We start from the raw sequence: 26,897 nt of genomic DNA, 5'->3' as shown, positions 1-26,897 counted from the left end.
AACACCTTATATTCCGTCTGGGTAGCCTCCAACCTGATGGCATGAACATCGACTTCTCTAACTCCCGCTAATGCCCCACCTCCCCTTCGTACCCCATCCGTTATTTATTTATATATACACATTCTTTCTCTCTCTCTCCTTTTTCTCCCTCTGTCCCTCTCACTATACCCCTTGCCCATCCTCTGGGTTCCCCCCACCTTGTCTTTCTCCCCGGACCTCCTGTCCCATAATCCTCTCATATCCCCTTTGCCAATCACCTGTCCAGCTCTTGGCTCCATCCCTCCCCCTCCTGTCTTCTCCTATCATTTTGTATCTCCCCCTCCCCCTCCCACTTTCAAATCTCTTACTAACTCTTCCTTCAGTTAGTCCTGACGAAGGGTCTTGGCCTGAAACGTCAACTGTACCTCTTCCTAGAGATGCTGCCTGGCCTGCTGCGTTCACCAGCAACTTTGATGCGTGTTGCTTACTTAAGTACAACTATTTTACAAGTCCATTGAAGGTCAGATCTCCCATTCATCCATCATCTTATGCTTTAGCTTCCAAGGAGGCCAAGGTCAATTCTATTTTGTCATATTTTGGGTCAAATTTTAGGCATTCATTTTCTTACATTCTCCCATTAGAATTGTCTCTTTGTACCAAATTCAGCAATAGCTCTGATTTTGCCATTTTTCTTTTCAGCAGCTGCCAATTTTTGTCATTTTAAAATTTCAGTTCAAATGATGGCATCAAATTAGTTATTTCTCATTTTTCTCATGAAGTTGCATAGATTTCACTGCAAGGCAGCTCTCATTCTTTGCAGCACCACAATTTTTATTTTCCTGAAACTTCAGCTATTTATTGTCGCTAACTAAGGTAAGTTGTGTAATATAAGAGGTACAGTTTTATGGTAGTGGCTCAGAGACACCTGTATGTTTGCATGAATCATTGAAGATGGCAGAGTAAGATGAGGAAGGTAATCAAAAATACATTCAAATTCAAAGGCTTCAAAATAGAGATGCAGAGTACAAGCTACAGAGATACTTTATAAAACATTTGGTGAGCCACAATTGAAAAGCACGTCCATTTTGGCTTTAAGAAATATGTGAAGATTTTGTAGAAAATACAGAACACAATTATTAAAATATTTGAGAGACTTGCATCATGTCAAAGGAGAATCTGGGACTGTTCTTGTAAGAGACATGGCTGAGAGGAAACATGGACTGCAGTGTGTGTGATCTGGCCAGAGTTGATAGAGGCAAACCATTCCCATTTATTAGAAAAACCAGAGGTTCTGCATGTCCATGGGTTACAGATAGGAAGCGAAACTAACTGCATTGCTCTTGGGGAAGCTAAAATTCCTTAAAGAAGCAAATTACTGCAATTACATAGTGCTTTGATGAGACAATATCTGAAATGCAATTCTAGTCTACTTATCTATAAATGGACATATTTGTTATGGAGGGATTGTAGTGAAGATTCATTATACTGGTTCTAGGAGGGATTATAGTGAAGATTCATTATACTGGTTCTAGGAGGGATTGTAGTGAAGATTCATTATACTGGTTCCAGGAGGGATTGTAGTGAAGATTCATTATACTGGTTCTAGGAGGGATTACAGTGAAGATTCATTATACTGGTTCTAGGAGGGATTGTAGTGAAGATTCATTATACTGGTTCTAGGAGGGATTACAGTGAAGATTCATTATACTGGTTCTAGGGATGTCATATGAGGACAGATTTAGCAGACTGTGTTTCTCCCTGATCTCTAGAATTCAGAAGAATGAGTGGATACCTCATTGGAATAGACAATATCCTTAAACGGCATGACAGCATTTCCACCGGTTCAGGAGTCAAAAACTGAGAGTCACAGTCTGAAAATAAGACGCAGGGCATTTAGGACTAAAATAAGTAGAAAATTTCTCTACAGAATGGGTGATGAATCTTTGGAATTCTCTACTCCATAGGGCAAAGGAGATGTAGTCAATGGATTTATTCAAAACTGAGATCAATACGTTAATGACTACTTAGAGGAATCAAGTCGTATGGAAATAGGGCAGGAGAATGGTACAGAGATATATGATCTTGATTTTACTGAATGTTAGAGCAGGCTCAAGGGGCTGAATGGCTTATGTTCCTATTACTTCTGTTCTGATGAGAGTAGCTTCTTTCTGTAAAGTTAGCAATCCATTTTGTGATTTAAAGAATGATAAAAAAAAACGAGGCATTGTTGGATCAGAAGCTATTAAACAGAGATAATACTTGAATAAAACAGTCCAGGATGCAAGCTGTAGAGGACTGGCTGAGCTACCAAATTGGACAAGTGAACAACGGAAAAGTCAGATGTAGAGGTAAAAAACAGCTCTATATTACAGTCATTCAATGTGTTTGTGTGATAACTCTGCAAAGTTTGAAGCTTTTCTGGCCTTTAAGAATGTGATAAAGATTTAGTGGAGCACAGGACAGATGCAGAAATGAAAGGACACGAAGTTCATTATTTAAATACTGAGAGTGAAAATGCTTACCGCACTAGCAATCTAGAATACAGAAGATGAAATAATGAGAATGGGAAAGATCTAAAGGTGTAACAATTCACTGCTTGAAGAGGAAGAGAAATTAGGGTAATGATTCCCACAGCCATTTATCTGCAGAGCATGTTGCAGAACTTAGTACAGATTTCTGAGGAATATGTGGCATACAGTGTAAGATACTGGATACGTTTCAGCCCATAATATTTGGTAATATGAGATCAGAGAACTAGAAAAGGGCAGCTCTGTGGTGCCAAAACAATATCATTGATTCCAAGATAATTAAAGTTCAATGAAGAAAATATTTATTAAGCATTCTAACCATCAATCCATCAATTTACAAGACATGTCACTCAAGGACTTGGGCTATTTTTTGTGTGACTGTATGTTTACTGCTATCTTATACAGTATGTGCTATCCATGGCTTGTGCTGTATGTGACTGTTGGCACTGTGTTTTGCATCTTGGCCCTGGAGAAACGCTGTTTCATTTGTCTGTATTCATAAATATTCTTGTATTGTTGAATGATAATTGAACTTGATCTAAAGAGTGCAGTGAGTTAATATTCTAACAGTAGCTGTCAGCAAATGACACCCATTAAACCAGAGCTCCTCAGAGCTGAACAACAACCCAAAATTATTTTAGTCTCAAAAATGTGTTTCTTCTGCCATCCTCCTTCATCTTGTTATCTTCAATTGATGTTTCTGAAGTAAATTAAATTGCAGGAACCCCATGCAAACTGAGTGCTAGCTTAGATGTGGAAATCTTAGGATTATACGTTGACACATATTCTCTTCATTTTCTTTTACTTTGCAAAAGCTATCCACACAAACATCACCCCATATTCCAGTCAGATCTAGATGCTCTCAGCTATAAAATCCAACATCGAAGAACAACACTGGCGGGACTTAGTTCCCAAATGATTGTTAACAGCAGGTGATACTCATTACATTGTACTTGAAAACATGCTCAGAACTTTGCTTTCTGGGCTCTCATTGTCTGTAGAATTTTGCCAATGTCATTTTAAATTGAAAAGCCCCCATATCATATTTATTCATGTTATCATTCATGTTAGCAAATGATTAAGCAGCTTAACTAAAGTGCTCTGAGTAAAATATAGAAAGAATGCCACAACTGAAGGGCAGTGAATGTTCAGATAACATTGGCTAGAGTGAAATAATGTGGTTAGTTTACCCTTCAGGTTCATGGTTCACTGTTCAGAAACAAAATGATGGAGGAACTTGGTGGGTGAGGCAACATCTACAGAGAAAAATGGAACAGTTGATGTTTTGGGTCATGACCCTTCATCAGTCCAACCTTGGCCCAGTACCCCGACTGTCCATTTCCCTTCACAGATGTGGTCTGACTCACTGGTTTCTTCTAGTATTTTGTTCCTTTCTCCAGATTCCAGCATCTGCAGCCTCTCGTGTCTCAATTTTACCAATTCAGAAAAACATTAATATGTACAATGACTATTAATCAAGCTTAGAATTACTTTTAAATTTCTTAATAACTGGTTACCCCTGGATCAATTAGCAACATGCATAAGTGAAAATCCTCAATGCTTTATAACTTTCACCAACCCACAATTTTAAAATATTGTGCTCCTTCAAATCTGTGCTCTCGTAGTGCAGATCACCAGTGGCAGCCGTATCTTTAGCTGCCAAACTCTTCAATGCTGAGCATCCACTAAATCTTTCCCATCTTTAGAATGCTCCTTAAATTCTACTTCACCAAGGTTTTTGTCATTTTCCTTCCTAAATCTTTTTATCCATTTGTGTCAGATTTTATTTCATAGCAACTACTTATATTTAATTTTTTATAATTCCAAAAATGATCTAGAAAAATAATGAAGGTTAACACTTAAGAGTACAAACTACATGTACAGAGAATGGCTAAATAGGAAATAGCATTCAGTGTGAAAATTACATTTAAAGGTGCTAAGTTTGAAATCTGGAACAGAGACAGTGATGCACAGATCAGTGAGCAATCTACTGATGCATGCACTTCACTTTTTTCTTTGCACTGCTTACTGATCTGATCTGCACTTCCAACAGCATCTTTTTTGGATCTGCGTTAGACAATTATTCAAAGGATCACAGCACCGCTTCAGTTTTGAAAAAAAAATCTTCTACCAGTTCGTGCAGCCACAAGATTCAATGAGATGTATGGCAATTTTAAATTTTAATTGTACCACTGAGCCTCCCATTGGTGTGTACAGCCAATAAACAACAAAGATAGTACTAGCAACACCCATCAAAGTTGCTGGTGAACGCAGCAGGCCAGGCAACTTCTCTAATAAGAGGTATAGTCGGCGTTTCGGGCCGAGACCCTTCGTCAGGACTAACTGAAAGAAGACCTAGTAAGATATCTGAAAGTGGGAGAGGAAGAGGGAGATTCGAAATGATAGGAGAAGACAGGAGGGGGAGGGATGGAGCCAAGAGCTGGACAGGTGATTGGCAAAAGGGATATGAGAGGATCATGGGACAGGAGGCCGAGGGAGAAAGGGAGAGGAGGGGAAAAACCCAGAGGATGGGCAAGGGGTATAGTGAGAGGGACAGAGGGAGAAAAAGGAGAGAGAGAAAAGAATGTGTGTATATAAATAAGTAACGGATGGGGTACGAGGGGGAGGTGGGGCATTAGCGGAAGTTTGAGAAGTCAGTGTTCATGCCATCAGGTTGGAGGCTACCCAGACGGAATATAAGGTGTTGTTCCTCCAACCCGAGTGTAGCTTCATCTTTACAGTAGAGGAGGCCATGGATTGACATATCAGAATGGGAATGGGACGTGGAAAAAATGCGTGGCCACTGGGAGATCCTGCTTTCTCTGGCAGACAGAGCATAGGTGTTCAGCGAAACGGTCTCTCAGTCTGTGTAGGGTCTCACCAATATATAGGAGGCCACATAGGGAGCACCAGATGCAGTCTATCACCCTAGCCAACTCACAGGTGAAGTGTCGCCTTACCTGGAAGGACTGTCTGGGGCCCTGAATGGTGGTAAGGGAGGAAGTGTAAGGGCATGTGTAGCACTTGTTCCGCTTACAAGGATAAGTGCCAGGAGGGAGATCGGTGGGGAGGGATGGGGGGGGACGAATGGACAAGAGAGTCGCGTAGGGAGCCATCCCTGCGGAAAGCAGGGGGGGGAGTGAAAGATGTGCTTAGTGGTGGGATCCCGTTGGAGGTGGCGGAAGTTATGAAGAATATTATGTTGGACCCGGAGGCTGGTGGGGTGGTAAGTGAGAACCAGGGGAACCCTATTCCTAGTGGGGTTGCAGGAGGATGGAGTGAGAGCAGATGTACGTGAAATGGGGGAGATGCGTTTGAGAGCAGAGTTGATGGTGGAGGAAGGGAAGGTCCTTTCTTTAAAAAAGGAGGACATCTCCCTTGTCCTGGAATGAAAAGCCTCATCCTGAGAGCAGATGCAGCGGAGACGGAGGAATTGCGAGAAGGGGATGGCATTTTTGCTAGAGACAGGGTGAGTAGTTCAGATAGCTGTGAGAGTCAGTAGGCTTATAGTAGACATCAGTAGATAAGCTGTCTCCAGAGATAGAGACAGAAAGATCTAGAAAGGGGAGGGAGGTGTCGGAAATGGACCAGGTAAACTTGAGGGCAGGGTGAAAATTGGAGGCAAAGTTAATGAGGTCAACGAGCTCAGCATGGGTGCAGGAAGCAGCGCCAATGCAGTCGTCGATGTAGTGAAGGAAAAGTGGGGGACAGATACCAGAATAGGTTTGGAACATAGATTGTTCCACAAAGCCAACAAAAAGGCAGGCAAAGCTAGGACCCATACGGGTGCCCATAGCTACACCTTTAGTTTGGAGGAAATGGGAGGAGCCAAAGGAGAAATTATTGAGAGTAAGGACTAATTTCCGCTAGACGGAGCAGAGTGGTGGTAGAGGGGAACTGGTTAGGTCTGGAATCCAAAAAGTAGCGGAGAGCTTTGAGACCTTCCTGATGGGGGATGGAAGTATATAGGAACTGGACATCCATGGTGAAAATAAAGCGGTGGGGTCCAGGGAATTTAAAATCATCGAAAAGTTTCAGAGCGCGCGATAGTACTAGCTACATGCAAATATCACCGACATTTTCAATCAGCTGATGAGCAATAAGCCACGTAAGCCTTGAAAGCTGGTGGGAATATGGATTTCAACTACAGGAATATGCAGTAAGTAGTCTTATATATACAGCACTGTTAGCTTGAAGACATTTGTGAATGAAACAAAAATGGAATGTATATCTCTGTAACCTTTGGAATTACAAATGAATATCTAATGATAGACTTGCATTTCACAAACACCTTCAGGACATCATTAAATACTTTACAGCAAGCAGTACCATGAAATAGGCACTGTTGTAATTTTGCAATTGTGACTGCTGATTTGTTCACACCAAAGTTTTAAAACAGCAATGTGATAGTATTCAGGTTTATTTCAGAACAATATCCATTGAGAGGTAAATATTGTCCAAGTTTCCGGAACAGTTGCACTGATCAAGTATCGTGAGATCACAACATCTTGAAGACTAGTCAGTGATTCAGTTTAACAACTCATCTGAAAGGTCAGCATTTCCAACCCCTGAAGCATTTTCAGTGGTACAAATGTAAACCTATATTTTTCTGGAGTGACACTTGAACACACAATTTTCTGTCGGGTAACGAATGTTACCACTGACTCACAGTTGCGCCAATCCTCCCACAATATATGAAAGCTACGGTGAACAGTCAACAGAAAAGGTCATTGACAAAGAAGCAGCTGAACCCTACTAACTGCTTTCTCCAAAAGCTCCCATCTGGAAAGTGCCATGTGGCTATTAAAACAAAAACTTCATTCCACCTTAAATGTTTCTTCCCCCAAGCAGTTAATCTGATCAACCATCCTTATTAACCCCACCCTCTCCTTTACCCCCATCACTGCACTGCAGATACTTTAAAACACTTTTCAATAATGCTGTTTAGACTGTAAATACACACTGGTATTATCTATTTAAGTACATTTTATTCTATATCTGCACCTTAACCTCTAACTTTATTTATATACTGTGTGCCTTTAGAATTGTTGAGCATCTTTGCTTTTTGTTGTATGTCAAGCCCCGACAGCAAATTCCAAATGCAGTGGGTTCCAGTTAATTGGGCCATCGGTTAATTGGGGCAGCCATTTATTTGGGATAACTCTTAAAGAACAAAACTAATCAAGAAAGTAGCCAGGATTCTCTTCAATTAATTGGGACACTATGCCACTTAACTGAGACAGGAGACTGTTGCTGAACTGGTTCTAACTAGCGTCAGTCCCGTGCACTTGGCCATTAGGTGCTACACCATGCTTACAGCAAACTGTTTTTAAAATGTATCAGTTGTGTGTGCTTGTGTATAAAAAGCAGTGATTTTTGTTACTGTTAATTGGTGAGAAATAAGCAGTAAGACAATACTGAACTGTTTTGCTCACTGTGGTTTCAAGCATCAGGCTCGTAAATGCCAGAAATGGCCGGGAGTGAAAATGAAACAATTTTACTATTTCATCAAGTAATGAAATATAAAGAATTTGAAGGTATCACCAATCATCTTGAATACTACAATGGAAATGGAGATTTGTGGGATGCAATCATCAATAGTCTGTTATCAGTACTAGGTTTCTGCACTGATTTTGTTCATTGGGTACACTGGATGAATTCCTCCGTCGATAACTATTAGGAACTACTGTAGTACTATTGGTAGTTTTATAATTTGTTCTGTATTTCATTTAAATACATAATTTGTTACTCAGTTTGTCTTTTTCATACCTTTTTAACTATTTCCATGAAACCAGCTAATTGGGACAGCAACCTAATTGAGCCAAAATGCACTGGGCCCAGCTAACCAGAAGAGTGTGAATGTGTTTCTGCCTTGACCACTACTCCAGGCAACGCATTCCAAGCAACCACCACCTCTGTGTTAGAAACCTTCCCCTTTTATCTCCTTTGGAATTAGCCCCTCTCACCTTAAATGCAAGCCCTCTGGTATTAGACATTTCAACACTTGGAGATATTGTCTGTGCACTCTTTTATGTCTCTCACAATCTTATAAACCTCTATCATATCTCCGTCAGCCTCCACTGTTCCACAGAAAACAACCCAAGTTTGTCTAACCTCTTGTTAGAGAATGCGTTCAGGCAACAACTTGGTAAACCTCTTCTCCATCCTCGCCAAAGCCTGAACATCCTTTCTAGGATGAGGCAACTAAAACTGTATGCAACACTCCAGATGCAGCCTAACTAGTGTTTTATAAAGCTGAACATAACTTCCTAATTTTTGAACTCAATGCCTCAACTAATAAAGGTAAGCCTTCTTAACCACTCTATCAACTTGTGTAACCACTTTCAGGAAGCTATGAACTTGGAATTCAAGATCCCTCTGCTCATCATCACTGTTAAGGTTTGTGCTTTTATCAATCTCTTTGTATTTGACCAACCAAGGTGCAACACTTGACATTCAGCCAGGTTAAACTGTCTGCCATTTCTCTGTCCATATCTGCACTTGATCTCTACCCTGCTGTACTTTTGCCAGTCTTCTGCACTATTCACAGCACCACCAATCTTCAAATCATGTGCAAACTTACTAACCCACCCATCTACAGTTTCATCCAGGTCACTTGTATACATCACAAACAGTAAAGATCCCAGTACTAATCCCTGTGGAACACAACTAATTACAGACCTCCAGCTGGAATAAGCCCCTTCAACCACTACCTTCTGTCTTCTCTGGGCAAGCCCAAATGGCCAATTCACCATCATTCTCATGCATTGCAATCTTCTGGATGAGCTTCCCGTGAGGGACCTCATCAAACCCCTTACTAAAATCCATGTAGGCAACATCCATAGCTCTATTTTCATCAATCACCCTCGTCAAAAAATTCAATCAATTTAGAAACACATGATTTGCCCTGTACAAAAACATGTTGGCTCTCCCTAGTTAGGCCATGGTTTTCCAAATTTTCATAAATCCTATCCCTAAGAACTCTATCCAGTAGCATCCCTTCCACAGATATGGGGATCACTAGTATAGAGTTTCCAGGTTTACCCCTATTCCCTTCCTGACTAATGGAACAACATTCCTGCTTGAAGGCCCTCCAGGACTTAGCCTCTCTCAATAGCCCAGGGCATATCCCATCAGGTCCTGAGGACTTACTCACCTTAATGCTCTTTAAGAGCCGTAGCAATATCTTCTCCTTTACCTCAAAGTGCCCTAGCGTATCAATACACTCAGCTTTGAGCACCCCATCCTCCACATCTTTCTCCTTGGTAAATTCTGATGTAAATACTCATTAATGACCTCACCCACATCCTCCACACCCAACCAAATATTCCTCCTTTTATTCTTGAGTGGTTCCTCTTGCTCTTCATGAATGTGTAGAATGTCTTGGGATCATCTTTAATCATACTTGCAAAGGACTTTTCATGGCCTCTCCTGGCTTACCGAATTGCCTTCTTGAGTTCTTTTCTGGATTCTTTATAATCCTCAAGGACACTGTTTGATGTTAGCTTCCTAAGCTTTACATACTCTCCTTTTTCTTCTTGACTGAATTCATCAATTCTGTCAATATTCAAGGTTCTCTTACCTTGACATCCTTGTCCTTCTTTCTTACTGAAACTTAATGGAATATCTACCTTATAATTTATAGTATATTTATATATTGTACTGTACTGCTGCAGCAAAACAATAGATTTCGCGACATATGTCAGTGATAATAAACCTTATTCCAACTTACGGTTATGTACCCAAAGTTCTTGATTTCTGGTAGAGAAAACAGTTTCTCTCTGTAATATTATATAGTGAGTATAATACAAAGACTTCCAATGTTTGCTCATTTAGGTACCCTAAAATATTTCAAATGGAGGAGCAAATTGCTTTGGAAATCAGTGATCAGAACAGAAAATGCCTGAACCGCTCAGCAGCTTGAGTAACATCCATGAGGAGAGAAGCAGGGACAATATTTCAGGTCAAGGACTTTTCATTAGAACTGGCAAAGTAAGAAAGAAAGATTTAATTTGCTTGTGAGGTAGCAGTGGATAGAACCAAATAAATTACTGTGGTAGGGTAAAAATCAATACTGCCATGGCAACAATTACTTTAAAAACTGGCAGCTGGACACAGAAATAGAAAGGTAGAGCTAGCTCTGTAGACAGGAAAACCCGACTTCCCCTCTTGTCACCCTCTCCACTATCCTCTTTCATATCTTCCCTTTCTTCCCACTTGCACCTCCCTCCACTCTTCTCTGCTGTTCCTCTCACATCTCCCCTTCCCTCTCTTACCCTTCCCATTTTTCCTCTTTCCTTTTCACACCTTCTCTGACTCTTCCTCTTCCCTCTGTCACTGTTATTCCCTTCTATTACCTTTTCTCTTTCCCCAATATTTTCACTGCTCTCTCTCTCTCTCTACTTCCTCACTTATCCCTTCTCATCCTCTGTCCTCTCAATGTCTCACTCTCCTCTGCTTTCCCATCCTCCCTGCAGTTGATCATTCTTTTTCTCCCTTTCCTCTCGTTCTGTCTCTGAGCCTTCTTGCCTCACCTCCTTGCTCTTCCCATATCCTCTTCTTTACAAAGTCAAGGAAATATAATCCTAATCTAAGTATCATTGTGGGGAATTCCAGCTACATCCCTTCCAAGGCGAGAGAATATCAGCCACGTCTTCCTCAGGAGTCAGAAGGTTCTAAACAGCCTTGGCTCTGCTTTGGCTGAAGACACATATGATAATACATAGAGGAACTTGGAATAAGACTAAAGATTTTTACTTGAACAAGATTATGCATAGTTTTAACACTACATAATAATGTCAAACATATGTTTAAATTTTGCTCCACTGAAAATGGATGGTCAATTGGCAGCATGTCCTGTTTCAAAAGCCTGATATGAGACTTTGGAGGTTGATGTTCAGACATGGAAGAAGCTCATCTTCTGCCTATGTACTTTGCAGATAAAGTAAGCCCACTGCAAACATTCACACTGCACCAAGAACCTTCGTTCCTCTGTAGCTGCAGATCTTTGATAGATAAGTAAGTAACTACTGTCCCTTCAGCCTCAGGTGTTGCTCTTATCCTCATTTGAGTTCCACAGCAAGATGCACCATGCTGATGTGACAGCTAACAACTCCAAGATAATATGGAGCAACCTCCTAAGTTTACAAGAAAGTTATTTCCAAGTTTTATAAAACTTGTTCTCAGCACAAGTTCTATGAACAACAGCTTTGCACCAGTATCTAGTAAAGCATTGGTGAAATGTAAGTACCTGTTGACAAATTCACGTTATTTGTTCAGCCTTGTTCAATACAATTGTTTGCTTTCACTAGCCAGTTGCAGGAGCCCAAGCGGATTCATAGCATCCTTCAAAATGAAAAAACAATATGCTGAAATTGCGTTCAATCACTTGGGCATGTTCAGGTAAAAGAAGTGGAAGTGATTGGATTGGTGCTATCACTACAAGTGTCCATTCACTACCAAATCCCAATTAAAGCAAGGGGAAAAAAATTAACACATTATCCCCATTCTCTATCTTCTAACTGCTAACCTATTTTCTATCCCCATGAGTAGTTTGCCTACAATTGCATGCCCTCTCAGTTTTTGTTAATAACCTGTTATATGGAACCTTATGAGTAAGTCCTTGGAGACACCCTGATGGATCAAGTTAGTTATTACCTTTAAAAATTCAGCTAGTCTCTTTAGACTTGACTTATTTTTAACAACCCAATGCAGACACTATACCAGTTCAGCACTGAAAGACAATAAAAGGGTTTGCTTAGTCTTTGTCATTGTTAACAATATTAGTAATTAAATCAAAATAATACTGAGAAACATTTTCAGCATGAATGGAATAACATGTTCCAGAAAGTAGTGCAAATAAAATGTTGTTTCTATTGCAAATTAAGAGCTCATCATAAAAAGTAGCAATACCATGCACATTGAGAAGCTTTCATAACAGCTTAAATCCTGACATGCTTTGGTAGCCTCAGAGCGTTCGTAATGTTAGAGGAAATTTCACGTTACCATATACTACACACTTCATACACCATAGTATAAACTTGTCATATCAGCAGTTCGATTCAGGGGATAAATTTTGCTGCATTAGAAATTATGATAGATATTTTCATTGATTGTATGACTTGCTCTTACTGAAAATACAGTATTTTTCTGCCTTTAGGCATGTTATGGAAATTTTACTACTCATATAATAATTCATATTACAGTTCCACCCTAGGTTCTCAATGCTCGACTTATGTCTAGTCCATACACACAAACAAGCTTTTGGGAGACCAGTGGGAAGAATCTGCCAACAGCTGCGGAGCCACAGCCATCTTCTGCCACAAGAGAACTCACTCAGTTGGTGGCAATATCTGTATGGTTGAGTTAAGCATCCTGGCTGGCCATTATACTGCCAGTCAGCCATATTTCCAACTTACAAACTGTTCGGGTTATCTATTGGCATTGGTTTATTATTGTCACATGTACCAAGATACAATGAAAATCTTACCTTGCATGGTGTACATATAAATCAAACATTTACACCAGGGTCCCCAACCTTTTTTGCACTGCGGACCAGTTTAATATTGACAATATTCTTGCGGACCGGCTGACTGGGGGGTCGGGGGGGGGGTGTTCAAGTAGGGTGAAACTCACCTCAACATGTCTTTTACAGTTAGGGTTGCCAACTTTCTCACTTCCAAGTAAGGGACAAAAGTAGCAGTCAAATCCCGGGACACGTGTGTTTACCCCAGGAAAGACTACCATGACATGAAGCCTTGTGCGGGCACCTGTGTGCGCATGCGTGACGTGCTCATGCGCGTACGTGCCGATTTTTTTTCCACAGATCGGTTTTGGCTTAATCTTCCCAACTATACTGTACATATATTATTTCTTCTTTATATAGGCTGTGTATTTATCATATCATTCCTGCTTTTACTATATGTTCGTGTTATTTTCGGTTTTGTGTGTTATTTGGTATGATTTGGTAGGTTATTTTTTGGGTCCGGGAACGCTCAAAAATTTTTCCCATATAAATTAATGGTAATTTCTTCTTCGCTTTATGCCATTTCGGCACGAAAGGTTTCATAGGAACGCTCTACCTTAGCGGTGAAAATACGGGACAAGGGCGGTCCTGTATGGGACAAACTAATTTAGCCCAATATACGGGATGTCCCGGCAAATACAGGACAGTTGGCAACCCTATGTTCAAGTTCACCAGTGCGTGACAGGGAATGAGGAAAGGTGCAGCTGACTCATATCGTTTCCTCGCGGCCCGGTAGCACATGCTTTGCGGCCCGGTGGTTGGGGACCACTGATTTACACTGTGTATTGAGGTAGAACAAGGTAAAACAATAACAGTGCAGAATAATGTGTAAAAGCTGAAGAGAAAGTACAATGTAGATAGACAAAGTGTAAGATCATAATGAGGTAGATTGTGAGGTCAAAAGTTCTACTTATGGTATAAGTGTCTGATATCCAGGGAGACCTGTACACTGTTTCAAAGTTCACAGCACTGACAACTAAGGAACAATTCTGAAGCAAGTACTGAATGTGGTATTCAATATTATAAACAATGCACAGATGGATACTCTAGTACAGCACGTCATGCTGTGGTATTCCATATTACTGTATAAACAAAATGCACACCAATATTCAAACACTAATAGCTCCTACCATGGCTATTTTGAATCCAAGTCCTGGTTCACCCAATATATTGTCCCGAGGAAGTCTGCAGTCTTCAAAAATTAGGTTTGCAGTGGAAGATGCTCTAATTCCCAATTTATCTTCTTTCTTTCCCAAGGAAAGTCCTGGTGTAGGCATAGGAACCAAGAAAGCACTTATTCCCTGTAAATGTATTGCAAGCAAAACACTTTAGGTATGTTGGCATACAAAAGCTGAATATGTGACTTTGTTTTTAAATGGTTTCAACATTTTACAATATTCACATTCTCTCATATAACTTCTTCTCCATTAATGCCAAGCTCCTCTGTAACCATGAAACATTTTTAATATAATTGCACTCTTGACTGTACTGGTAATTGCACAGCTTGTGTGAAAAGCCACCCACACAAACTGCGCAATATCCAGTTCAGCTGAGAGAGCAACTGGAGTTTACATACGAGTTTGTCACAAACAGGATGAGAGCCTGTGTATTCCTCAAGCAGAGGCTAATAACTGGAACTACATTTAACAACCTGCAAGGTTATTGATAGAGGTAGATCTACAGTGCCAGTCTACAGTGAATAGCGGGGCCCCAGGGAGTCTTCCGGAACAGAGACCCAGGGGCACGAGTACATAGTTCCCTGGAAGCGGTGACACAAGTAGACAAGGTGGTGAAGAGGGGATATGGCACACTTACCTTCATTGTTCAGGACAATGAGTGCAAGAGCCTGGGTGCCAGTTAACACCTGTACAAGATTTGGTGAGACTGCACCTGGAAGATTGCGTGCATTTCTGGCCACCGTACTATAGTAATGGTGTGATTACGCTAGAGTGAGTGCAGAAGAGATTTGCAGGATTGTTGCTGGGACTGGAAGGCTTAGGTTATGCGGAGTGACTGAATATACTGAGACTGTTTTCTCTGGAATGAAGGAGGTTGTGAAATGACTTTAGAGGTTTATAAAATCATGAATGGCATCATCAAGGTAGATGGTCAGTCTTCTTCCCAAGAGAGGGGAGTGTAAAGGACAGTGAAAGATTTAAGGGGACCCTGAGAGGCAGGCTTTTGTTTTACACAGATGGAAAGAACTGCCTGAGGATGTGTTAGAGGCAGGTATAATTACAACATTCAAACCACAATTGGACTGGTATATGGCACCGTTTTTCATTTTCACCTACTTCACAAATTTGATTTGATACGTTGTTTAAAGGGATATAGGCCAACGCAGGCAAATGGAGCTAGCTCAGGAATGCACCTTGATTGACATGAGCAGCTAAGGTCAAAAGCCTGCTTCTGTGCTGTCTCTCTGAATCTACGTCCAGTGGATGAGATAAAATGCCAATAGTGAAAAGAAAAAAAAGAATAAATAGTAACTAAGGGCACAACTGAAGAATAACAAAGATTTTTAAAAATAATAGCCACAATCAGGAAGTAACAGACAGTACAAATTAGTGATGAAAATCAGTGCAGCAGGTAAGGTGGAGAGACTTCAAGGAAAAAGACAATTTCAACATAAAGATTAGCACTTAGCTGAAATGCAAGAGGTTAATTAAAACACTATTTTACAACAACCAATGAATGGCAAATTCCATGCAATGATATGCTATTCTGAGTCAAATAAAAGATAGGTTGAAACTGGGTCATTACATTTATATTAGGACTGCATCTATCAGCTTCTGATTACAGGTGATCCCCATGTTAATGGGGGGATTCTGTTCCCCAAAAAAATGGTCATATCTCAGTCTTCTGTAACACAAAGCCTTAACATCTGTACATTCATCAAGAAACACAATTTGAATAAAATAAACTTTGTTTTTAAATTCTGTACTTCTGACACATAAATTGAGTGAGAATGAATTTTTCTCATACCTCAAAATTTTCGGTTATGAATTATGTACAGATGAATTATTGATACTTAAAAAGCCACAACACAGAGGTTGCCTGTAATTCAAACCAGACTCCTTGAGGTGGATAAAAATATAAGTAACGATAAAGCAGAAGGTTGCCAACCAGTTCATCAGGCTGTTGTGAAACTATTGAATTTAATCCTGCTTCTCTGCTCTAAATATATTTTTCATTTTCACATACTTCACAAATTTGATTTGAAACATTGTTAAATTGCATAGGACTAGGAAATATTCACTGAAATCAAATGTGCAATTAAGTTGCCGACTCATTATCCTAATTTCAGCATCCAGTATGCCTGAGTACCTCAGCGAATAACCAGGGATCCAATTTTATGAGCCGATTGCATTAGTTCCAGCTATCTTATGACAGACTTCTTCTCCAAAATGGGAGGTGAGCTGCAGCTGGAACAAATCATGGAAGTCATTTCAGAGGTCAGTGCCAGGAGTTCAGCCCCAAGAACTTGGATGCAGGCAGCAAAGAAGTTTGATAACTTTTTCTTATGCACAATAAGTGCAAAATTAAAGGTATCAGACGTCATATTACACCAAATACATCACACATTGCTCAATACACCATATCATTATCTTCATCACTCATCTACAATGTTCTATATCTATCAGGAAGCTAACCTCATTTCTGATATTCTTCCATGGCTACCCTCCTCTATTTCAGATGCAGCATTGTGGCCCAAAGGTTTCACCATCCTCCGAAAGGACAGGGCATCTCCTTTAAAGGTCCAGGGGGTAGAGTATATTTCATGATTAACTCATCGTGGTGCACAACCGTGAAGGTTCTGTCTAAATCCTGTTCACCTGACCTGGAACATCCAGAAGTCAGGTATCATCCGTTTTATCTGACGAGAACATTTTCCACCGTCATCCTGGTGGTGGTGGTGTATATTCCACCTCTGGCTTGCGCCAGGCAGGAATGGAAGAAGCTGAGCACCGTGATCAGCAGTAATGAAACAATGTATTCTGATGCCTTCCCAATTATTGCTGGGAATTTCAACCAGGCCAACTACCAATCTCTCAATAACTACCACCAATATTTCACCTGTGGAACCAGAAGTGCCAACACACTTAAGCACTGTTATACCACAATCAAGAATGCTTACTCTGCTATTCCATGTATGCACTTGGGAACATCCGATCATCTGGCTGTACTTCTACTCCCAGCGTAAAGACAGGAACTTAAAAACCACAGCACCAGTGGTGAGGACCAAGGTATGGTCGAGGGAGCTGGAGGAGCACTTACAGGTCTGCTTCGAGTCGATGGGCAGGACAATATTCAGGGATTCATTACTGAATCTGAATGAATACGTCACAGTCGTCACTGACTTCATCAAGGCCTATGTGGATGAGTGTGTGCCTTTGAGAACGTAACAGACCTACCCAAACCAGAAGCTGCAGATGAACCAAGGGATTCGTAGTCTGCTGAGGACTTTATCTGTGGCGTTCAGGACTGGTGATCCAGAACCATACAAAAAGGCCAGGTATGACCAACATAAGACTATTTTAAAAGTGACAAAACAATTCCAATTGAAGTTAGAAACAGAATCAGATGCACATCAGCTCTGGAAGGGCTTGCAGGCCATAACTTCCTACAAGGACTCCGCCTTGGATGGTCCCAAGCCCGGCTGTGATAGGAGGAAGGTTGGGCATGGGGCTAGCAACCCCATCCCCTAAAAACCCAGAGCTACAGAAATGCCAACAGAAGCTCCAAAGGCCTCATCCCTGGGAGAAGAAGATGGGCTACACCTAGAGACATTGTGAAAGACTGGCCCAAGACAGAAGGCTCCCGCGAGTTACTGTTGGTGGCCTATGCCCCAGTAGGGGTGATGGGTTTAAGTAAGTAAGTACTTCCTACCAGGTGAAACCTAACATCATGAACAGCTGTAACACTTCGCTCCCAAATGAGCTCAACACCTTTTATGCATGCTTTGAAAGGCAGAATAAAATTACACTTCTGTAAATCCCTAAAGGATCCAAGACTCTCTGAACTTAGTCTCAGAAGACGACATCAGAACATCTTTCAAGAGGGTGAACCCTTGCAAGGTGTCAGGGCTTGGTGGTATACCTGGTAGGGCACTGAAAGCCTGTGCCAACCAACCAGTGGGAGTGTTCAAGGACATCTTCAATCTCTCACTGCTGCAGTCAGAGGTTCTCACCTGCTTCAAGAGGATGGCAATCACACCAGTGTCCAAGAAGAGCAGGGGGAACTGCATCAACAACAATCGCTCAGTTGCACTCACATCTGCTGTTATCAAGTGCTTTGAGAACTTGGCCATGGCCAAAATCAAATCCTGCCTAAGCAAGGACATGAATCTACTGCAATTTGCCTATTGCTACAATAGGTGTACAATGCAATCTCACTGTCTCTCCACTCAGACCTGGATCACCTGGACAACAGCAATACCTACGACAGGTTGCTGTTTGTTCATTGCAGCTCAGTGTTTAACAGCATCATGCCCTCAATACCAATCAACAAGCTCCAAAACCTTGGCTTTGGTACCTCCCTCTGCAACTGGATCCCTGACTTCCTCACCAGGAGACAACAGTCTGTGCGATCTAAAATAATATCTCCTCATCGCTGGCAATCAATACCGGTGCACCTCAAAGATGCATGCTTACCCCACTGCTCTACTCTCTTTACACCCACAAATGTGTGGCTAGGCACAGCTCAAACATCATCAATAAATTTGCCGATGACACCATTATCGTTAGCAAAATTTTACATGGTGGGTATATAGGTGAGATAGATCAGCTGGTTGAGCGCTATCATAACAACAACCTTGCAACCAACGTCAATAAAACCAAGAAATTGATAGTAGACTTCAGGAAAGGGAACTCATGGAAACACACATCAGCCCTTATCAAGAAATCAGCAGTAGAAAGGGCGAGCAGTTTCTAGTTCCTGGGTGTCAGCAGCTTTGAAGATCTCTGCTGGGCCCAACATATTGATGCAATTACAAAGAAGTCATGGCAAGGGTTACACTTCATCAAGAGTTTGAGGAGACTTGTTATGACACCAAAGACTGTAGAAAATTTCTACAGATGTTCTGTGGGGAGCATTCTAACTGGTTGCATCACGGTCTAGCTTAGAGGGGCCACTGCACAGGAACAGAAAAAGCCGCAGAAAGTTGCGAACTCAACCAGTTCCGTCTTGGGCTCTAGCCTCCCCAGCATTGAGGACACCTTTAAAATGTGATGTCTGTAAAAGGCAGCATCATCATTAAGCCCATCACCCAGGGCATACCCTTTTCTCATTGCTACCATCAAGGTGGTGCTACAGGAGCCTGAAGACACACACTCAATGTTTTAGCAACAGCTTCTTCCCTTCCACCATCAGATTTCTGAATGGACTCAATATTTTTTCTCTATTTGCATTAATTACTTAATTTAATTTTTAAATACACTTCTTATTGTAATTTATAATTTTTATTATGTATTGCAATGTACTGCTGCCACAAAACAATTTTTCGACACATGCCAATGATATTAAACCTGATATGTCCTGATATCACTGGCATATGTCCGAACACACTTCCTATTATTACAAACTTCAAATCTTCAGCTTGCAGTTTACTAATGAACATACAATGAGATAAATATAAGATCCAAACTTATTGCATGACAGTAACTTAAAAACTACACTCTCTCTTGCGGAATAAGATGGTGCATAAATCAACAACAAGAGGCTATGCACAATGTAAAGGGCAGAAAAGTCTTAGAGAACAGTGTGCTAGTCATCATTTGGAGCAGCTATTGCAGAGACTGTGGTCACAATCTCCTCACATCATAATTCCCACGCAACAGAAAACAGGAACAGACCACTTGGCTCTTCAACCTGCTCTGTCAGTGAATAGACACTTGGCTGATCCTCCATCTCAAGATCATATTGCTGTTCTCCCTCCATTCCCATTAACATGTTTTATGTCCAGAAATCTATCTACTTCCTTCTTAAACACAGTCAGTAACTTTAGTTCCACTGACTTCTGTGGTAGAAAGTTTCACAGACTCACCACCCTCTAAGTTTGTTACCAAGCTGGGAAAGCTCTGTCCTCAAACAAAGTGAGGGGGAGAAAGCAGCTTCACAGAGCAAGATTTGGGTGGTCTGAGAAGAGGCAGAGAATCCCCAGTAAAGCCTACACTCACATCAATCATCATGCAGCAGGCCCAAGCCCTGCACCTCAGCATCAAATGACTGCATCACTTAACCTGTCCTCTCCAACACTGTCCTCAAAGACAGTGATTGGACATTCGTGTAGAGTGAGCCACCAAGCGAAACTATGCAATCAAAACTGTTCAGCAATTGCACTGCTGTGGGGGCATCGGCAGATCACTTAGACCTCAGCTAAGTTACCAGCATAGAGCATTGTGTGAGAAAGACTAGGGTTTGGGTTAGGTTGCCTGTACAGCAGCACTGTCCCTAACATATCCCTTTAAACAAAATGCTCCAATGACGCCTTTCGGTGGTGTTTATACAAATGCTCTTATTCCCAGGAGTGCATCCTGAGCACTGTGAGAAATTTGAGCACTTTTCTGGTGAATCTGTGACGAACATATTATTTTTGAGAGGGAATTGACATATCTAAACACAACATCACAGATGTGATCTGACCATGGTCTGTCTGTGCACCCTTATACTTTAGCTTTCTGGAAATATGGGCATTTTTGTACTGTGGAGATGCTTCTAGAGTTTTACTCTTCCACATCTTCTAGTCTTTTACCTTAAGAAATTTTTCTGACTGGTCTTTCTCAGATTTCATACTTCCCTCACTGAATTCCCACACTATTTTCTCTATCCATATCCCCTGAAATTTACTGCACCCATCCATGCAATGCAATAACTCTAAGCCTTGTGAACATCTGCACACCACGATGTATAACTCACTATTTTTTCATCTAAGCTACCTATCCATATGGGGAAAGTACCCAGTACAGATCCCTGAGGAAAACTACTTGTTATATTCACAATCACAGATCCATCCCTACATCTCTGCTGTTTTACAAATCATGTCACAAAATCAAATCTAACTCCATATATTTTCATTTTTACTACTAATAATATGCACAACCTTTTAAAAATGTTATTTAGTAATGCACAATGCCCTTCACCATCCCTTATACCCACGAGACCAATTAACCTACTAACCCATATATCTTTGGAATGCGGGAGGAAACCAGAGCACCCGGAGAAAACCCAAGCAGTTCACAAGGAGAACATACAAACTCCTTACAGACAGTGGTGGGAATTGAACCCAGGTCACTGGTACTGTAATAGTGTTATGATAACAGCTACGCTACCATGCCGCCCCCTTACTAGGTGCCTTTTGAAACTCCAGATATGCAGTATCTAACACAGTCAACTATCACCACGCTACCATATTTCTCAAAAATACATTTTCAGAAATACATTTGATGCAGCAGAACTTGAAGGATTCCTGACTCTCCCAGTCCATGGCCAATCCCAATTACTGGATAACACTACACACTCCTTAGATTTTCTCCCTCTCCTGTAATGCTCATTCTCCACCCATATGATCAAAGATTCCCAAAGCTTGTATTGAAATGCAGTGGATGTGAATCCAATTGCTACTGTTCTGCATGCATTTTTTACTAATTTAACCAAGTGAAACTAATGTAAATCATTAACAAAAATGTAAATGCGGCTGGTACCAACCAATGCTTGGTATCAGAAAAGATATTACAGATAAAACCTTAAAGGCCGACTGCCACAGCATCTTGAATATATTGACACTAGAAGCATACAATAAAAAAAAACAGTGAATCAAGCTGGTCTCTTTCTTGAAGACACAGATCCTCTACTCTACCCATTTATCTGTTAAAGTGAATTTCCTTTCTTCTCAAAGTTAAATTAAATCATCTTCCAAAAATGCTGACTAAACTCATGTCCTATATCATTTCAACATTCATATTGTTTTATTACCCATTAAATGCTCTTAGTAGTTCCATAAACTATTTGTTCACTTCTATCTATCCTGGAAGTGGCAAAATCATGGCTCATAAATAAACACGTTACACTCTCCAGCATAATGGGGCTTAGGATTTACACTGCATGGTGACTTCTAACCCCTGTGTAGTCTGGCCACAATCATGCACTTGACATCTAAAACCATTGCCAGATTCCATTCAACTGCTGCAGTGAACTCAACTGGCACACATGCCATATTCCTGTAGAATAAAAAGCAATCTGCTGATAGAACTCTACAGGCCAGACAGCACTTGTAGAGGGACAGATGACATTTCCAGTCAAGACCATCCATCTGTTTATTTATTGCTCTCAAGCATCTGCAGTTGTGTATATCTCCCAAAAAAATAAGTCTGCAGAAGATGACTACAATACACAATTGTGTTCTACTCCTACAGAACATGGGGACCATGTATTATGATCTATGCTCACAACTCGTAAGATTTAAGTATTACATTAACTTTGTGGTTGTCAGTAGCATTGACTAATTCTGTGAAGAAGAAAAATCATTTTAGGCCAGTATAAACACCACTATTCAAAATGACCATGGCTGATCTATGCTGGATCTCATCTAGGCAGAAATAATATAAAAATTATTAAACTAACCCTGCTTTCAGTATTTCTCCCTTTTTGAACAATCTTCTGGAAACCTCCTGGAACTTTTCTATCAGCGAGTCCACGATCCCTGCTGCCACCTACAACCCTTCGGTACAGATTACTGGGTCCTGGTTACCTGTTTATCTTTAACACATGATGTGGTTAGGACTTCTACAAGTTCCTCCCTGTTATCTGAAATCAGCCCTTCTGTTATCTGGGGATATTTGCAGCGTCCTCCATAGTGTCACCGATGACAACACTGTTGTTAGCAGAATTTCAGAGGACAATGAGGATGTGTACAGGAATGAGATAGAGTGGCTGGTTGAGCAGTATTGTAAAAACCTTGCATTCAATGTCAGCAAGACCAAGGAATTAACTGTGGAAGGGGAAGTTGAGAGAACACCCACCAGCCCTCATTGAGGGGTCAGCAGTAGAAAGGGTGAGCAGCTTCAGTTTCTAGGGTGTTAGTATCGCAAAGGATCCATCTCAGGCTGAACATAATGACACAATTGAGAAGACACACCAGTGGCTATAGTTCATTAAGAGTTTCAGGAAATTTGATATGTTACCAAAGACTAGCAGGTTCCTACAGATGTACTATGGACATAATTCTGACTGGCTGCATCGCCATCTGATATGAAAGTGTCAATGCAAAGACTGCAATGAAAAAGGCTGCGGAGGGTTGAAGATTTGGCCAGCTGCATCACAGCTACAACCCTCCTCACCCTCTACGACATTTCAAGAAGCAATGCATCATTAAGGACAATCACCATCCATGACATCTCCTTCATTTTGCTACCATCATGATTTATGATTCTGATTCTGAAGACTGATGAAAGAAATTGTTAAAAATATTGCCCATGCCTTTGTTTCCAGTTATGCTTCTACCATTTTCATTGTTCTGTAAGTCCCATGCTTACTTCTGCGGGTTTCTCCTATTTATACATCTGTAGAAGCTCCCATTGCTTGTTTTGACATTCACAGCAGTTTTCTCTCAAAAACTTTCTCCCTCCTTATTAACTTTATAGTCTTTCTCCTCGGGTTCCTAAATATTTCAAATGCCTATCACTCACTCTTGCCACTTTGTATGGTTTTACTTTTCAATTTAACGTTATCCTGCTCAGTTAACCACAGATTGTGGCTTCTTTCTAACAGGGATAAATTCCTACCGAGTGTTACAATCAGCTGCTTGAATACCTGCCACTGTTCATCTATTGATCTGTCTCTTCACCAAATGTCCTAGTCTAACTGAGACTACTCTGCTTTCATCCTCTTATAATTGTCCTGATTTAAGCTGAAGACATTGGCTTTGCTTCAGCACCATTCACCCTGTGCCCTGTCATACTATGGTGACTACCTCCCAGGGGATCTTTGACTACAAGATCTCATATTAATACTTCCTCATCACTCATGACCCAATCTAAAATAGCCTCTCCTTCAGCAGGTAATCTGTAATATACTGCTCCAAGCTACACATGTAGCTGATGTACTGTACAACTTCTTCTTTGATACCCTTGCCAGCTTATTTCATCAAACCAACATGTAGATTAACATAAACACGAGGAATTCTGAAGATGCTGGAAATTCAAGCAACACACATCAAAGTTGCTGGTGAACGCAGCAGGCCAGGCAGCATCTCTAGGAAGAGGTACAGTCGACGTTTCGGGCCGAGACCCTTCGTCAGGACTAACTGAAGGGAGAGTTAGTAAGAGATTTGAAAGGGGGAGGGGGAGGGGGAGATCCAAAATGATAGGAGAAGACAGAAGGGGGAGGGATGGAGCCAAGAGCTGGACAGGTGATTGGCAAAAGGGATATGAGAGGATCCGCAAAGGGGATATGAGAGGATCCGTGAAGGGGATATGAGAGGATCATCAAAAGGGATATGAGAGGATCCACAAAAGGGATATGAGAGGATCATGGATCCTCTCATATCCCTTTTGCTAATCACCTGTCCAGCTCTTGGCTCCATCCCTCCCCCTCCTGTCTTCTCCTATCATTTCGGATCTCCCCCTCCCCCTCCCACTTTCAAATCTCTTACTAGCTCTCCCTTCAGTTAGTCCTGACGAAGGGTCTCGGCCCGAAACGTTGACTGTACCGCTTCCTAGAGATGCTGCCTGGCCTGCTGCGTTCACCAGCAACTTTGATGTAGATTAACATCTCTCATGTCAATTACAACTGCCTTCAAATACGCCCTAGATATCTTCCTATTTAGGAGTCACATTTTGGGGGCTATAAACTAGTCCCACCTGTGCTTCCTTTCTCTCACTATTACAACCCAAATTGATTCTACATCACTACCCACTGCCTCTGTATCATGACTTACGCTCTGATACCTTCCTTGATAACAATGTTACCTTGCCTCCTTTTCTTTTTGGCCTGCTCTTCTGGAGCACCATATAACCTGAAATACTGAGCACCCACTCCTGATCACCTGATAACCACATCTCTGTAATAGCTATTAAATCACACTCATATGTTAATTTCTGCACAGTCAACTCTTCAATCTTATTGCGACCGACCGCTGCACGCATTCAAATAAAGGCCATTAAATGGAACAGGTTTTTAACTTTGGATTTGCTGCATGCTTTTGTTTACATTTTCAGCTGTGACCTGTCACACTTTGCCTGCCCATTTCCCCTCCCATTATCCTGTGCCACTGCTTTCGCATTTCATCTTGTTTTGTTAAACATCCCATTCTTGGAGCCCTCCCCACCCCGCTTGCTCCTGTTTAGTTTGGGAGTGGGTGGAGCATTTTGCCATCACTGTTGAGGACAGCAAACTACTATACCTTAACATCAAAGTTTTGCTCCCTTACAACAAAGCAAGCAATTTTGAATGTCAGAACAAAATGAATCACAAGTTTCCTTTTGAAATAACAGTGGATTAAAATTAAGGAAAACATGCTTTTAGACATGAAAAGCATATCTAAAGAACCAATAGACACTGAATTTGGCTTTCAGAAAGGAATGTGATAGAACTGGTCAGTTTTATTATTCATGGAATAGTCTGTGATTTATGGTATTTGTATATATAGAAACATAGAAAATAGGTGCAGGAGTAGGCCATTCGGCCCTTCGAGCCTGCACCGCCATTTATTATGATCATGGCTGATCATCCAACTCAGAACCCAGCCTTCCCTCCATACCCCCTGACCCCTGTAGCCACAAGGGCCATATCTAACTTCCTTTTAAACATAGCTAATGAACTGGCCTCAACAGTTTGCTGTGGCAGAGAATTCCACAGATTCACCACTCTCTGTGTGAAGAAGTTTTTCCTAACCTCGGTCTTAAAAGGCTTCCCCTCTATCCTCAAACTGTGACCCCTCGTTCTAGACCTCCCCAACATCGGGAACAATCTTCCCGCATCTAGCCTGTCCAATCCCTTTAGGATCTTATACGTTTCAATCAGATCCCCCCTCAATCTTCTAAATTCCAACGAGTACAAGCCCAGTTCATCCAGTCTTTCTTCATATGAAAGACCTGCCATCCCAGGAATCAATCTGGTGAACCTTCTTTGTACTCCCTCTATGGCAAAGATGTCTTTCCTCAGATTAGGGGACCAAAACTGCACACAATACTCCAGGTGTGGTCTCACCAAGGCCTTGAACAACTGCAGTAGTACCTCCCTGCTCCTGTACTCCAATCCTCTCGCTATAAATGCCAGCATACCGTTCGCCTTTTTCACCGCCTGCTGTACCTGCATGCCCACTTTCAATGACTGGTGTATAATGACACCCAGGTCTCGTTGCACCTCCCCTTTTCCTAATCGGCCACCATTCAGATAATAATCTGTTTTCCTATTTTTGCCACCAAAGTGGATAACTTCACATTTATCCACATTAAATTGCATCTGCCATGAGTTTGCCCACTCACCCAACCTATCCAAGTCACCCTGCATCCTCTTAGCATCCTCCTCACTGCTAACACTGCCACCCAGCTTCGTGTCATCCGCAAACTTGGAGATGCTGCATTTAATTCCCTCATCCAAGTCATTAATATATATTGTAAACAACTGGGGTCCCAGCACTGAGCCTTGCGGTACCCCACGAGTCACCGCCTGCCATTCTGAAAAGGTCCCGTTTATTCCCACTCTTTGCTTCCTGTCTGCTAACCAATTCTCCACCCACACCAATACCTTACCCCCAATACCGTGTGCTTTAAGTTTGCACACTAATCTCCTGTGTGGGACCTTGTCAAAAGCCTTTTGAAAATCCAAATATACCACATCCACTGGTTCTCCCCTATCCACTCTAC

At 41.3% G+C, this 26,897-nt stretch overlaps 1 protein-coding gene across 3 annotated transcripts in view; it reads right to left on the bottom strand.

The window, feature by feature from the left end:
• The window catches only part of acads (acyl-CoA dehydrogenase short chain), a 128,115-nt gene that overhangs the window by 65,860 nt on the left and 35,358 nt on the right, over positions 1-26,897 (bottom strand). For 2 of the 3 annotated variants that reach the window (XM_063034585.1, XM_063034583.1), the window contains exon 6: positions 14,163-14,333. The exons of the other annotated variant lie outside the window; for it this stretch is intronic. In XM_063034585.1, the coding sequence (XP_062890655.1) occupies positions 14,163-14,333 (171 nt within the window). The remainder of the gene's footprint in view (positions 1-14,162; positions 14,334-26,897) is intronic. 3 annotated transcript variants of the gene reach the window in all.

The sequence above is a fragment of the Mobula hypostoma genome, chromosome 27, assembly GCF_963921235.1.
Source record: "Mobula hypostoma chromosome 27, sMobHyp1.1, whole genome shotgun sequence".
NCBI classification, from domain to species: domain Eukaryota; kingdom Metazoa; phylum Chordata; class Chondrichthyes; order Myliobatiformes; family Myliobatidae; genus Mobula; species Mobula hypostoma.
The sequence above is the reverse complement of the archived record's forward strand: the minus strand, read 5'-3'. Positions and strand labels throughout refer to the sequence as shown.